General features: G+C 31.1%; 1 protein-coding gene across 2 annotated transcripts in view; it reads right to left on the reverse strand.

Annotated features, from left to right (window-relative positions):
• CSMD3 (CUB and Sushi multiple domains 3) overlaps window positions 1-13,664 on the reverse strand; it is a 1,458,322-nt gene that overhangs the window by 75,889 nt on the left and 1,368,769 nt on the right. For both annotated transcript variants that reach the window (XM_044928635.1, XM_025265188.2), the window contains 4 exons: window positions 12,837-13,010; window positions 4,655-4,828; window positions 2,287-2,460; window positions 946-1,131 (listed from right to left, as the gene is read on the reverse strand). In XM_044928635.1, the coding sequence (XP_044784570.1) occupies window positions 946-1,131; window positions 2,287-2,460; window positions 4,655-4,828; window positions 12,837-13,010 (708 nt within the window). The remainder of the gene's footprint in view (window positions 1-945; window positions 1,132-2,286; window positions 2,461-4,654; window positions 4,829-12,836; window positions 13,011-13,664) is intronic.

Raw genomic sequence — 13,664 nt, forward strand, 5'->3', positions numbered from 1 at the left:
AAACAAGGGATCAACAATTGACTGAATTATGTGCATAGTATATGAAATTAGATAGGCACTCTATAAGTTTTTATTCATGAATGAGTATATAAATGATGCCACAAGTATTTAAAAAACTGCATGTACATAAAGTACCCTTAAATAAAACAATCATAAAATGATTTTGTAATTTAGCAATTTAGTATAACCAAAAATTACTTGCACAATGATTGTTTCTTTCCTATCATGTCCAATATTCATCAACTCTGAGAAGCAAATGTAACTGAGTCCTATCTATAAGCTGAATGCCTAGAATTCAAGTTCATTTCTCTGTCTTCAGATACTTTTGATTTATTTCTGTTAAATTATTTTCTCACTATACATGCTAATTATATGCAAAACTGCTATAATTTATTTTATTTATATTCTATAGCTCCAAAACAACATATAACAAAATGTATTCATATTCCTACTACCTTAAAGACAATGTATATTAACATTTCATATATGCATGTGCCTGTATAAGATAAATATTTAAAGTCAATGAGTTTTAAGTAACACTCTAATTTTCTCAAGCATTTTGCAGCCCTAGTGGCTATTTATATTGACTCATTTTGCTTTAAATGAAATTTGAAACAGTAGTACATGAGAAAATAAAAATATAGTTGCCTCTCATGGAATGGCAACATCACAGAGTATGAAATATATCTGCCTTTAATATTGTCTGTTCCATGAAGGTTCAAAATCAAGGAATAATAGAGAAATATTAATCATATTAATATTAATATGGATGGCACACAGGCACTGAATTGGCAGAACACAGGAAGGGCACTTTCAAAACAATAAAAAAGTACAATCAGTACACTTCCTTCTGATACACAGCTCTAAATATTTCATAAAGACAATAAATATACATGTATGGTGTCAGGGCATTTTCTCAAGAAAGAGTTCACATTATCTACTTACTGATACATTCTGGTAAAGGTTTGTCCCATTGTCCATTTGGTTGACATATCAAAACTGAAGATCCAAATAAGAAATATCCAGGATTGCAGTCATAGAATACCACAGTGCCATAGGTGAAATTCCCATGTTCTATTTTACTTTCTCTTTTGGAATTGGCTGGAATTCCAGGATCAGAACAGTTGACCACTAAACAAATGACACATATTTGAAATATATATTTAGAATAATATAATATATAAATTTTCATTAGAAACTTAGTTTCAAAGGTAAATTTTATCAAACAAAACAAAGATTCAAGGAAGAAAATTAACATAAAGAACTATGGATATATGGCTGAAAATATTGGAAACAGGAGAACTTCTTTGCAAAACTATTTTAAACAACAGCAACTCTGTAAATATACTGAATACAGATTTATAAAGAATGATACATAAAAAAAAGAAATATATCTTTCAAGCTATGGATATAGAAAATGGAGGAAAGTAATAATTGAGTTGTATTTTATCAGACTATGAAATATATCATACCTCTTTGCAAACAGAATAAATACAAATGATTCTCTATGTTTCCATAGAACGAACAATAAATAACCCCTAACACAGGTATCATGGTAATTTAAAGCTCATACATTGTTTTTCCAAAAATATGAAGATTGTCATACTGAGTAAAGTAAATCAGACAGAGAAAGATTTAGAAAATAGAAATAGACTCACAGATGTAGAAAATGAACTTACGGTACCAGGAGGAAGGGAGGAGATAAACTGGGAGATTGGGATTGATATATACATATTACTATATATAAACTAGATAACTAATAAGGACCTACTCTATAGTACAAGGAACTCTACTCAATACTGTGTAATTACCTATATGGGAAAAGAATCTAAAAAAGATATATACATATATATATATATATATAAAAAACACCTGAAACTAACATAACATTGTAAATCAACTATACTCCAAAAAAATTTTACAATATAGCATTGTAAATTAACTATACTCCACAATGTTTAAAAATGTGAAAAAATAAACTGAGATTAGTTCCATTAATTATGAAGCCAACTGCAAGTAAAAATGAGCTAAATGACTTTATATACAGCTATAGAACTGGTACCAGATAACACAGTTAAGCAACTGAAATAGCATTTACCAGTTTTATAACTTTTAAAAGTTAAAAAATAAGAAAAAGGAAAGCATTAGTAATGAGATGACATAATATTAAATATTTGTTTTATTAATTTTCTACTGTTTTGCCCAAATTGTTTCAAATATTACCATTTGTGCTTACACAGACACATTATTGCCATGCTCTCAGCCGCGACACAGTTAGATTTTTACCTTTGCACACTGGCGGAGGTTGGCTCCACTGTCTGTTGGCCTGGCATTGGGCCTTTGTTGGCCCTTGCATGAGATACCCAATATTGCAGGAGAACGTTACCACATCATTAAAATTGAATCCATTTCCACTTGTTCTTCCATAAATTGGACTACCAGGGTGACCACAGCTCACAGCTAATAGCAACGGGGTCAGGTTGGGAGGGACACAGAATAGAATAATTGGTTATCAATTATTAAATGAAAAGTACACTTAATTACCTCAAAGAATGTGGAAAGAAGGCCACTTTTGTAGGAAAAAATACTTAATTTTACTAATGCAAAGGAACAATTTAGAAAGCCAAACTGGTCCAATAGAGTAGAATCATTACAATATTATGTTAGAGAGTAGACAATTATTTGTAATTCTGGTAATGGCATGCAAGTGGTGCATAAATATTAAAAGTTCCATGGTAACTTTTCATTTTATTTCTTTTTAGGGAAGAATACTGAAATTCAAAGACATTTGGGAATGATTGAAGTTCACAAAACTAGTTAATGGCAAAAAGAAATGAAACTGAATCGACTTTCCTTTTCTAGTTGAGCTTAAGAATTGAAGATAAATGAAGGCAATTTTTTGTATTTAATTTTGAAATCATTTCTTATATTATTTATGCAATCATTTTTCATGATTAATGGATAAACAAAAGTGTTCTTGAAGAACAGCTTAATATGACTGCAATAAAAATGATGTCTTATGCTGTATTAGAATTCTTAATATATTGAGATACCAATATTAACATTCCCTAAACCAAACAACCTTACTGGTATATTTTCTTCACTATTGATATTTGATAACCTAGCAGTTTTGTTTGGAAATACTGACGTCAATTAGATGAACTATTTAAATCATTTTAATGTTAAAGCTCTTTTTTAGAATTTATTTAGTGCTTGGTTTTCCCAAACACATTGTATTTCTATGAACTGTTTTATTGCATTATCTCACTAATTAATCATAGCAACCCCAGTAATACTGCTTCATAACTGAGCACAGTGAAAGATGACGTCACATTTAATACTTTCGAAATGACCCAACAGCAATTAATTTTCTGCTGTAATGTTAATGTCAACTGTTCATTTGAAAATGTAACTGCATCTTATTCCTGTTTAAAATTATTAATAGAGAAACTTGTGCTTGTTTTACCTCGGGGGCCAGTTTTCATTTATAGTCTCAATTATTCAGCAAGAAAAGTAGTAGTGTTAGTTGGCTATGCTTTTATATAATGAGGGGATTCCCCAGTGGCTCAGCCAGTAAAGAGTCTACCTGCAATTCAGGAGACCCAGGTTTGATTCCTGGGTCGGGAAGATTCCCCTGGTAAAGGAAATGACAACCCACTCCAGTATTCTTGCCTGGAAAATCCAATGGATGAAGGATCCTGGCAGTCTACAGTCCATGGGATTGCAAAGAGTCAGACATGACTGAATGACTTCATTTTCTTTATATAATGAAAGGCAAAAAACCTGGTATAGATCCAGCATAATATTTCTGTCTTTAAATCATTATATGGTCTGTTATCACATGCACACACACCACAGAGAAGCAATTTTGATAACTGTATGCTCTCTTATTAAATCTTAACAAACTAATGTATTTTCCACTAAACTAGAACTCCAATAAAATACTCTTGATTGATATGAGGTTGACAATGATAGAATTTATAAATATGTGAACTCATACTAAAAGCCCCATGAATTATTTCTCTGAAGCCTCCAAAATCTTTATCATTTAATCCTATAATGTTAAAACTACAACATGTTTACAGTATTTATCCTCATTTCCTAACATCGATTTTAATACAAATATCAGTGATTTCTGGTGGAAATTATCAGGAGAAAAAATAAGAAATATATGGATAATTTACTTTTCAATCCAAAATAGGATAAATTGTGATGTGAAATATTGTGTTATTCTGAATACTGGGTATTCAGTGAGAGAAAGAAAGAGTACTAGAATATTTTAAAATTCATTTTATCCTTCATGTGTAAATTCACATCTAAATTAAGAGATTAGATGAATATTTGCTGAACTAGTGAGATCTTTTATTAAAACAATTACAAAATTGTTCCAAATCCAAAAGAGTAATGATAGACATTCTAATATATTTTCCACTTTCATAGTAAATGGTTTTTTATTCTTCTGAACACACCCTAATTTAAAGTCTAGCATGTCAGTATAAAAAAATGCATTGTGAGAATTGAGTTCTTTAAATACACATGCATACGCATGTGTGTATCTGTCTATATAAACATTTACCTTACCTAAGAAAAAAATATAGGTAATTACATGAGAACTGAACAGAGGTCTTTGACTACTTTTGCTATGCTTACTTACGCACACAGGCTGGAAGTTGACCAGACCAATTGTGATCTTGTTGACATATTCTTACTGAAGAACCAATCAAGCGGAAACCAGGATTACACTGATAAACAACTGTGTCTCTGTATCCATAGTTTTCTCCAATGACTTGACCATTCACAATAAGCTCCGGAATTCCACAATGACCCGCTGAAATGGGTCACAATAATATTTTTTAATATTATGATCTAGTTTTATGATGTATGTATTTATACAACATAGCAATATCCTATTTTATGACACAAGCAATATTTCGTTTTAGGAAAAGGAAAATAAAAAAAGAAAAGCCAAAATAAATGCATAGAAGAATATATTAAATACATTTATAGAAATCAAGGAAGTAGATAAATAACAGAGAAAATTACCTGAACTAAAAATTCTTTCTTTAAAAATAAGAGAGAAGGCTCAAATACACTCAGAAATAAAAGATGAGAAATTACAACTATTAGCACAAAAATACAAAGAATTATGAGACTACTAGGAGCAATTATAGCCAACAAATTGGAAAAACTAGAAGAAATTTATAAATCTTTAGAAATTAACAATCTTTCAAGACTGATTCATGAAGAAATAGAAAATCTGAATCAAACAATCACAGTACACAGATAGTAACAGTAGTCAAAAACCTTTCAACAGACAAAAATCCAGGACCAGATGACTTCACTGGTGAATTTTTAATAGTTATTCTTCTGAAACTCTTCCAAAAAATTATATGACAGAGAAATCTTTGAAGCTTATTTTATGAGGCCAGCATTACCCTGACACCAAAACCAGACAAGAACACCACAAAAAGGAAACCTAAAAGTCAATATCCCTAATAAATATAGATGTAAAAAAAATCCTCAACAAAATATTGGCAAACTGAATTCAACAATACTTTAAACAAATCATACACCAAGATCAAGTGTGATTTATTCCAGGGATCCAAGCACTATGTTGGGTTTCCCTAATAGCTCAGATGGTCAAGCATCTGCCTGCAATGCAGGAGACCTGGGTTTGGAAATCCTAACAACAGTAATCACACAAGGAAAAAAAAATAAAAAGCATCCAAACTGGAAGGGAAGAAATGAAACTGTCACTATTTTCAGATACTATATATAGAAAATTCTAATGATGCTACCAAAAACTATTAGTAGTAATAAATAAATCTAGTATAGTTGCAGTATACAAAATTAAATGCCATGGAACAAGTAAGCCTGTGAGCCATGGCTAATAAGCCTGTGCTCTAGAACCTGGGAGCCACAATTACTGAGCCCACATGTGGCAAGTACTGAAGCTCATGTGCTCTAGGGCCTCTACTCCACAATAAGAGAAGCCACCACACAGTGAGAAGCCCTAGCATCACAACTAGTTCTTGCTCAGTGCAACCAAAGAAAAGCCTGTCCAGCAATGAAGACCCTACATGGCCAAAAACAAAGTTATATATAAAGAAGGATTCAAAACCGTGACACTCCTAGAAGAAAACATAAGCAGCATATTGTCTGACATCATTCTAAACAATATATTTTTTTTAGATCTGTCTTCTTTGACAAAGACAACAAGAAAAATAAATAAAAAAGCTTTCACAGTGAAGGAAAACTGTCATCAAAACAATAAAAACAATAAGGCAATTGGTGGAATTAGAGAAGATATATGAAAATGATATAAATGAAAAAGAGCTACTTTCCAAAATATATAAAGAGCTCATATAGCTCAATAACAGCAGTAAAAAAAAAAAAAAAAAAAAAAAACAAAAAAAAAACAAGCAGTTGAATTAAAAAAAAATAAAATAGGCAGAGGATCTCAGCAAACATTTTTCCAAAGAAGACATACAACTTGCCAACAAGCACATGAAAAGGTGCTTGATATCACTAAACATCAAGGAAATGCAAATCAAAACCACAAAGAGGTATCACCTTACACCTGTCAGGATTGTCATTATCAGAAAGACAACTAGAAATATCAAGTGTCGGTGAGGAGGTAGAGAAAAGTAACCCTTGTGCATTCTTGATGAGAATGTAAACTGGTCCAGTCACTATGAAAAACAATATGGAGATTACTCAAAAAATTAAAAACAGAGCTTCCATGTGATCCAGCAATCCCACTACTGGGTATCTATCCAAAGGGAAAAAATAAACACTAACTCAAAAAGTGGGGAGGGAGGAGGGAGGGGGGTTCGGGATGGGGAATACATGTGTACCTGTGGCGGATTCATTTTGGTATTTGGCAAAACTAATACAGTTATGTAAAGTTTAAAAATAAAATAAAATTCAAATGCAAAAAAAAAAAAAAGAATAAAAAAAAAAGACTTATGCACTTTCATGTTCATTGTAGCATTGTTTACAGTAGCCAAAATATGAAAACCACTAAGTGTCCCTCAATAGATGAATGGATAAAAAACTATAAAATACACACACTCATCTCACACATGCATAATGGTATACTACTCAGCTATAAAAAGTACGGAATCTTGCCATTCGGAATAACATGGAGGGACGTTGAAGGTATTACATTAAGCGAAATAAGTCAGTAGAGAAAGATAAATACCACAACGACTTCACTTATATTTGGAATCCAAAAAACAAAACAAAAAAGCAAACAGAATAAAAACAGAGAAGAGATTAGAGGTTGACAGAGGAGAAGAGAGTAAGAGGAAGGTGAAATGATTGAAGGTGATTGAGAAGAACAAACTTCCAGTTATAAAATAAGTAAGTCATGAGGATACAATGTACAGCTTGGGGAATATATTCAATAATTTTGTGTTAACTTTGCAAAGTGACAGATAGTAACTAGACTTATTCTAGTAACCATTTTGCAATGTATATAAATGTTGAATAAATATGTTGTAAGATAAACTAATATAATACTGCATGTCAGTTATCCCTCAATTTAAAAAAAAAAAAAAATAGAAGGAAAATGTAGACCAGGCCAGGTGAAATATCTCACTGTAAGACAATCAAGGTAGTCAAAGGTTAGAAGCTTAAAAAAAAGAGTTGACAAAATTGTTAAACTCCTAGCTAATCCTATCAACAAACAAAAAAGATACTAAAATTACCAATGTCGGGAATGAATGAAGTAACATTACTATAAAGCTTACAGATGTTAAAAGGATCAGGGAATATTAAGAACTGCTTTATTACAACATATTTAATAAATCAGAACAAAAGGACAAATTTTTTGAAGTGGTATCATCCAAAAACTAACACAAGAAAATACGATTAGTCCTCTGGAGGGAGGATGGAGGAGGGTTCAGGATGGGGAACACATGTATACCTGTGGCGGATTCATTTTGATATTTGGCAAAACTAATACAGTTATGTAAAGTTTAAAAATAAAATAAAATTAAAAAAAAAGTATTTGAATTCTTAAATAAAAACTCCTTCTGCAAAAAAATACACTTAGATTTATATTTTTTCACTGGTAAATTCAATCAAATATTTAAGCAAAAAATCAAGGAAAAAAACAAATACCAGTCTTATGCAAACTCTTAGAAAACAGAAGAAAAAGAATCACTTCCTAATTTGTTTAATGAAGTAATAATAACCCCAATATTAAACCTGTAAAAGACACAGAAAAAATGTCCTTTATGAATACAGATGCAGGACTTTAAAGAAAAAATTTAGAAAAAAAATATGTAATACATCATGATTATCTGGGTTTTATCCAGAAATGACTTGGCTTAAGATGAAATATTGACCACTGTCATCTACCATACTTAGGGATATACAGACATTTTCTGAACCTTATAAATACATCTAAGAAAAAAGTTCATATTATATCGAATATAATATGGAATATTAAATCCTTTCCTCCTGATACAGGGACCAAGAAAAGGATGACCACTCTCACTAGCTCTATTTAACATTGTTTGGTGGGCCCTATCTATTATATATACTAATATAAAGGAAGAAAGGAAAAACATAAAGGAGAAAACAAGAAAAGTAAAACTCTTATATTTTTATGCTCATGACATAGACAATGATGTTTTAAGAAAATTCATAACTAATAGGTGAATGAAAGCTGCAGGATACTAGATAAATATTTCAAATAATTTTTACAATAGAAAACAATTAGAAATGCAATTAGTAATTAACAATTTCACTATAACAGTGTAAACACACAAAAAATACTGCTGAATAAATTTAACAATAGGTATACATGATCTCTATGATAAAAATTTCCTATTGCAAAAAAAAAGAAAGAAGATCTTAATAAGTGAATAAATATACTAACTTCACCATGTTCAGGAAGTAGAAGACTTAACATTGTTAGATGCCAATTCTCCCCAATGATTTATACATTGAATGTAATTGTGATCATAATCCTACCAGGCATTTTAAAAATAAAAAAATAAGCTAATTCTAAAACATATATGAACACACAAAGGACATGGAGTATCCAAAGTGATCTTGAAAAAAAGAACAAATTTGGAGTGGCAGATATCTTTCTGGAAAACAAGCAAAGAAAAACCCTCAGCTTTACTTCATGATATATACAACAACAAATTAAAAATAAGTTGTAGATATAAAGTTAATACCAAAAATGCAAAATTTCTAGGAAAATAAATGAAATATTTGTGATTTATGATTGAACATAGGTTTCCTGAACTAGAGACAGAAAGTAATAACTAGAAAGAAAAAAAGAGAGAGAAAATAGATTTTATAAAAATTGAAAACTTCTGCTCATTAAGATGGTAACGATAACCCTGTATGTGAGACAGCAAAAGAGACACAGATGTATAGAACAGTCTTTTGGACTCTGTAGGAGAGGGAACGGGTGGGATGATTTGGGAGAATGGAATTGAAACATGTATAATATCATATATGAAATGAATCACGAGTCCAGGTTCGATGCACGATACTGGATGCTTGGGGCTGGTGCACTGAGACGACCCAGAGGGATGGTATGGGGAGGGGGGAGGAAGGGGTGTTCAGGATGGGGAACACATGTATACCTGTGGCGGATTCATGTGATGTATGGTAAAAATAATACAATATTGTAAAGTAATTAACCTCCAATTAAAATAAATAAATTTATACTAAAAAAGAGTGAATAGGCAAGTAATAGGTGGGGAGAAACCATTTTTAAAAAATCAATATGTAAAGAACTCCTATAACTCATAATAAAAGGCAATTTATAAGATACCTCAGAATTTCACAAAGGAAAATTTATGAATGGCCAATAAGCCCAGAAAACTGTACTTGATCAGTAGTCATCAAGATAGTGCAAGTTAAATTTTGCAAGATACCTTTATGAATACCAAAAAAATGAATAAAATTTAAAAACTAGCTATACCATATGCTAGAGAAAATGTGAGGCAACTAGAACTCTTCTAGGAATTTCATTCCAGAGTATCTACCAGAAATGAATAGATGTGTCCACAAAAAGACTTTTATACAAATGTCCATACCAACTTTATTCATAATTACCCCAAACTGGATAGAGTCCATATGACCATCAGTAGGGCAATGGTCAAGACAAGGAGATTCTACTTAGAGATTAAAAAAAATTACTGATACACACAAAAACATGATTGAAACAGAATAAAAGAATTCTTACACAAAAAGAGTACAAAACTTAGGATTCCATTCACATGAATTTCTAGAACAGGAAGAACTACCATATGGTGAAAAAAACAGAACAGCTATTATCTCAGGGTGTAGGGGAACAGAGCTGCAAATTGACTATGAAGGGTCACAGGAGAGCTTTCTGAGCTAATGGTAATGTTCTGTAACTATTGAGTAGTTTTAGTTATATAGGAGTACACAGTTGTCAAAATGCATCAAGTGTGTTTATGGCACTGTACATTTGCCAACATTAAAAAAAAAGAACCATGAGCAAATATTGAACTCTAGCTAGCTTACATGTATATAGAAATGTTTATAAATGAAATGTACTGCATTTGGCAATTTCAAAATGCATCAAAAATAAAATGAATTTATGGGCTAATACAGGCATGAAAGGATGAATAGATATGTGATATACAAATACAAGTGTTTAACTGTACATTCTAGATAGTAGGCATGTGGGTGTTCATCATCACGTCTCTCAACTGAAAAATTTATAATAAAATGCTGGGAGTTTGAGAATAAATACACTATATTTAAATAATCATAAGCACATTTTAGGACCATTCTAAGCCAAAAGTATCTGGGGCTATAAGGATAAGTTTGCAACCATGAGAAGAATGACTAGGCTATGTGCATTATTCAAATTAATTCAAAGTATAAGTTTCTAGGATCTGCTTATTTGTCAATAGCACATTCCTCCTACTGACACACTTTTGAATTTATATTAGATGTCAACACTATATCCTATGCAAGAATGCTGTCTTTATAGACTGAGAGTCAATGTTTGTTTATAAATATTCCTCTTACAACTTTTTGTTCCAGAAAACAGAATCAGGATTCTAACTAGGTGAATAAAACTAACTTCTATATACAAAATCCAATAAATAACATATAGCATACAATAGCAGTTCATCAAGACAAAGAGTTACCAAATAGAGTATTTTAAAGTTAGTTTACATATATTTAAAAATTTTTATTTATAATAATAATGTATATTATATATAATATTAATATTATATATAAAATAATATTTATTTATAATAAATAAATAAATTTATTTTAAAAATAAAATAATTTAAAATATAATTACAAATAATACTTTAAAATAAATTAAATAAGTTAATCTGCAATTGAAATGAGCATAACCAAAACCAAGTTAGAAAATAATAGGAAGTATTTTATTATTCAATTCTATATTAATACATGATTTAATTTATTTATCATTTTCTAGTTATGTAATAGTCTTACAGAATATTCAAATAAATATGTATACTCTAATAAACAAACCATCATTACTGAGTTTCCAAGTATACCCACTAACAAATATGCCTGATAAGGTGAGAAAAGAAATTTTAACCAAAATCTCTACCTATACCCTTTAAAGTTTCAAATGATGACTATACCATCACTAATGTTTTCAAGCTTATTATCAATACAGTATGTATGTAAACTGTTAAAGTCATAGGCTTTACTCCCATGTGTCATATTTTTCAACAATAAAATTTTAGAGTTGAAACACAGTACAAATTTAGAAATATCCTGTTCATAATAATCAGCAATTTTTAAAATTGTAAATAAGATTATGTTTGTTCCCAAGAGGCAAGTGCATATTTTATCAGAACAATTTTTATTATTATTATTTAATTTAACACTAGCTCTCATTTCTTGAAATAATTTTATAGAAAAATAAGTCATAAATCAAACCATTTTCTTAATCTTAAGGTAATTGTTTAAGTCTTTAATAAAAGATAAAACATATATCATAATATTTTAATAATAATAGAAGGGATTCAATAGAAGCCTTCAAAAAACTAGCTATTCAGTTTCTTTTAATGAACAGTTTTTTTAGAATTAAAAAAAAAAAAAAAAACGGGGGGGAACCTATTTGCCTCAGATGGGCTACCCTGGTGGCTCACACGGTAAAGCGTCTGTCTGCAATGCAGGAGACCCGGGTTGGATCCCTGGGTTGGGAAGGTACCCTGGAGAAGGAAATGGCAGCCCACTCCAGTATTCTTGCCTGGAAAATCCCATGGACGGCGGAGCCTGGTAGGGTACCATCAGTGGGGTCGCAGAGTCAGACACGACTGAGGGAATTCACTTTCACTTCACTCACTTTCACTTTTCAGGCTTGAAAAATAGATTTTTCAAGTTTTAATAAAAAGTAATATTACACATGTTGAATTGTTAGGAAGTAAAAAGGGAGAAAGTTAAATGTGGAAATTGTTTTTCTTCCTTAGTCATTACTTTAAGCAAACAGGTGAAAGGAGAATTGACTATGGTTTAGAATGAATTAACAGCTACAGTGCTTAATCCAGTGGAGTATGCAGACATATAATTTTCAGCAATTAGTTTTCACCTTTTATTTTCACCATGCTGGGAAAAAATTCTGCCTTTCCTTAATGACTTAAGATTCTCATTTGGAATACTAGTAGATTAAGAGATATCTGTTTAATAGCTTTTCTACCATGAGACATTTTAAAAGTTAAACATTTTCCAGTTTTTATCATCCTTACTGAGTGAATATAAGTTATTATCTCTTATTATGAAAAAGGGCTGCCTTTTGAGAGGGAGAATAAAATGTTTGCTTAAAATGACTTAAAAATCTGTACCTAGGCATCTGGTGTCTGATCCACTCCAAAGACCTGAAGAAAGGCATTCCCGAACAGCAGAGCCCACAAGCATGAATCCTGAATCACAGGTAAAGATGGCTGTTGAGCCATATGAAGTCTGAGTTCCAATCTTATTTCCATTGGGAGGGGTTGGGAGTTCTCCACAGGAAATAACTTGAAAACAATAACATAATAAAAAATCCTAAAGATACAGTCAACACGAACTTGTAACAAAATCATGTTTTCAACATTCTGAATTCCTATGATTTGACCATTAAAATTGACAATTAAATATGACAATTAAACTTGATATTTGCAAAACATGCTTGAAAGATCATGACAGTATAGAGAAAATAAATGACATAATTTAAAGTTTTTCTCCTTTGAGTTCCCATGTAATGTAATAAAGTCGCTCTGTCTTGTCTGAGTATTCTCAGACAAGAATTCTGAGGAATTCTGTGGAATTCTCCAGGCCACAATACTGGAGTGGGTAGCTATTCCCTTCTCCAGGAGATCTTCACAACCCAAGGATTGAACCCAGGTCTACCACATCGCCAGTGGATTCTTTATCAGCTGAGCCACCAGGGAAGTAACAGTGACATGAGATGACATGTGATTTTGTTTGTGTTTTTTGCTTAGCCAACCTGGTCACTCAACAGGTTGTGGTGGGGAAAAAAAAAAAAAAAAAAAGCAATATTAAAGGTAGGATCATTTATTAGCCCAAAGTCTTTCTCTGATTTATCAGTAACTTTAATGAGATTCCAGAGCCCATAAACAGCTAAATAAAAATTTACAGCTAGCAGTTTAAATCCAGAATTGAATAATTAA

The sequence above is a fragment of the Bubalus bubalis genome, chromosome 15 (assembly GCF_019923935.1).
Source record: "Bubalus bubalis isolate 160015118507 breed Murrah chromosome 15, NDDB_SH_1, whole genome shotgun sequence".
NCBI classification, from domain to species: domain Eukaryota; kingdom Metazoa; phylum Chordata; class Mammalia; order Artiodactyla; family Bovidae; genus Bubalus; species Bubalus bubalis.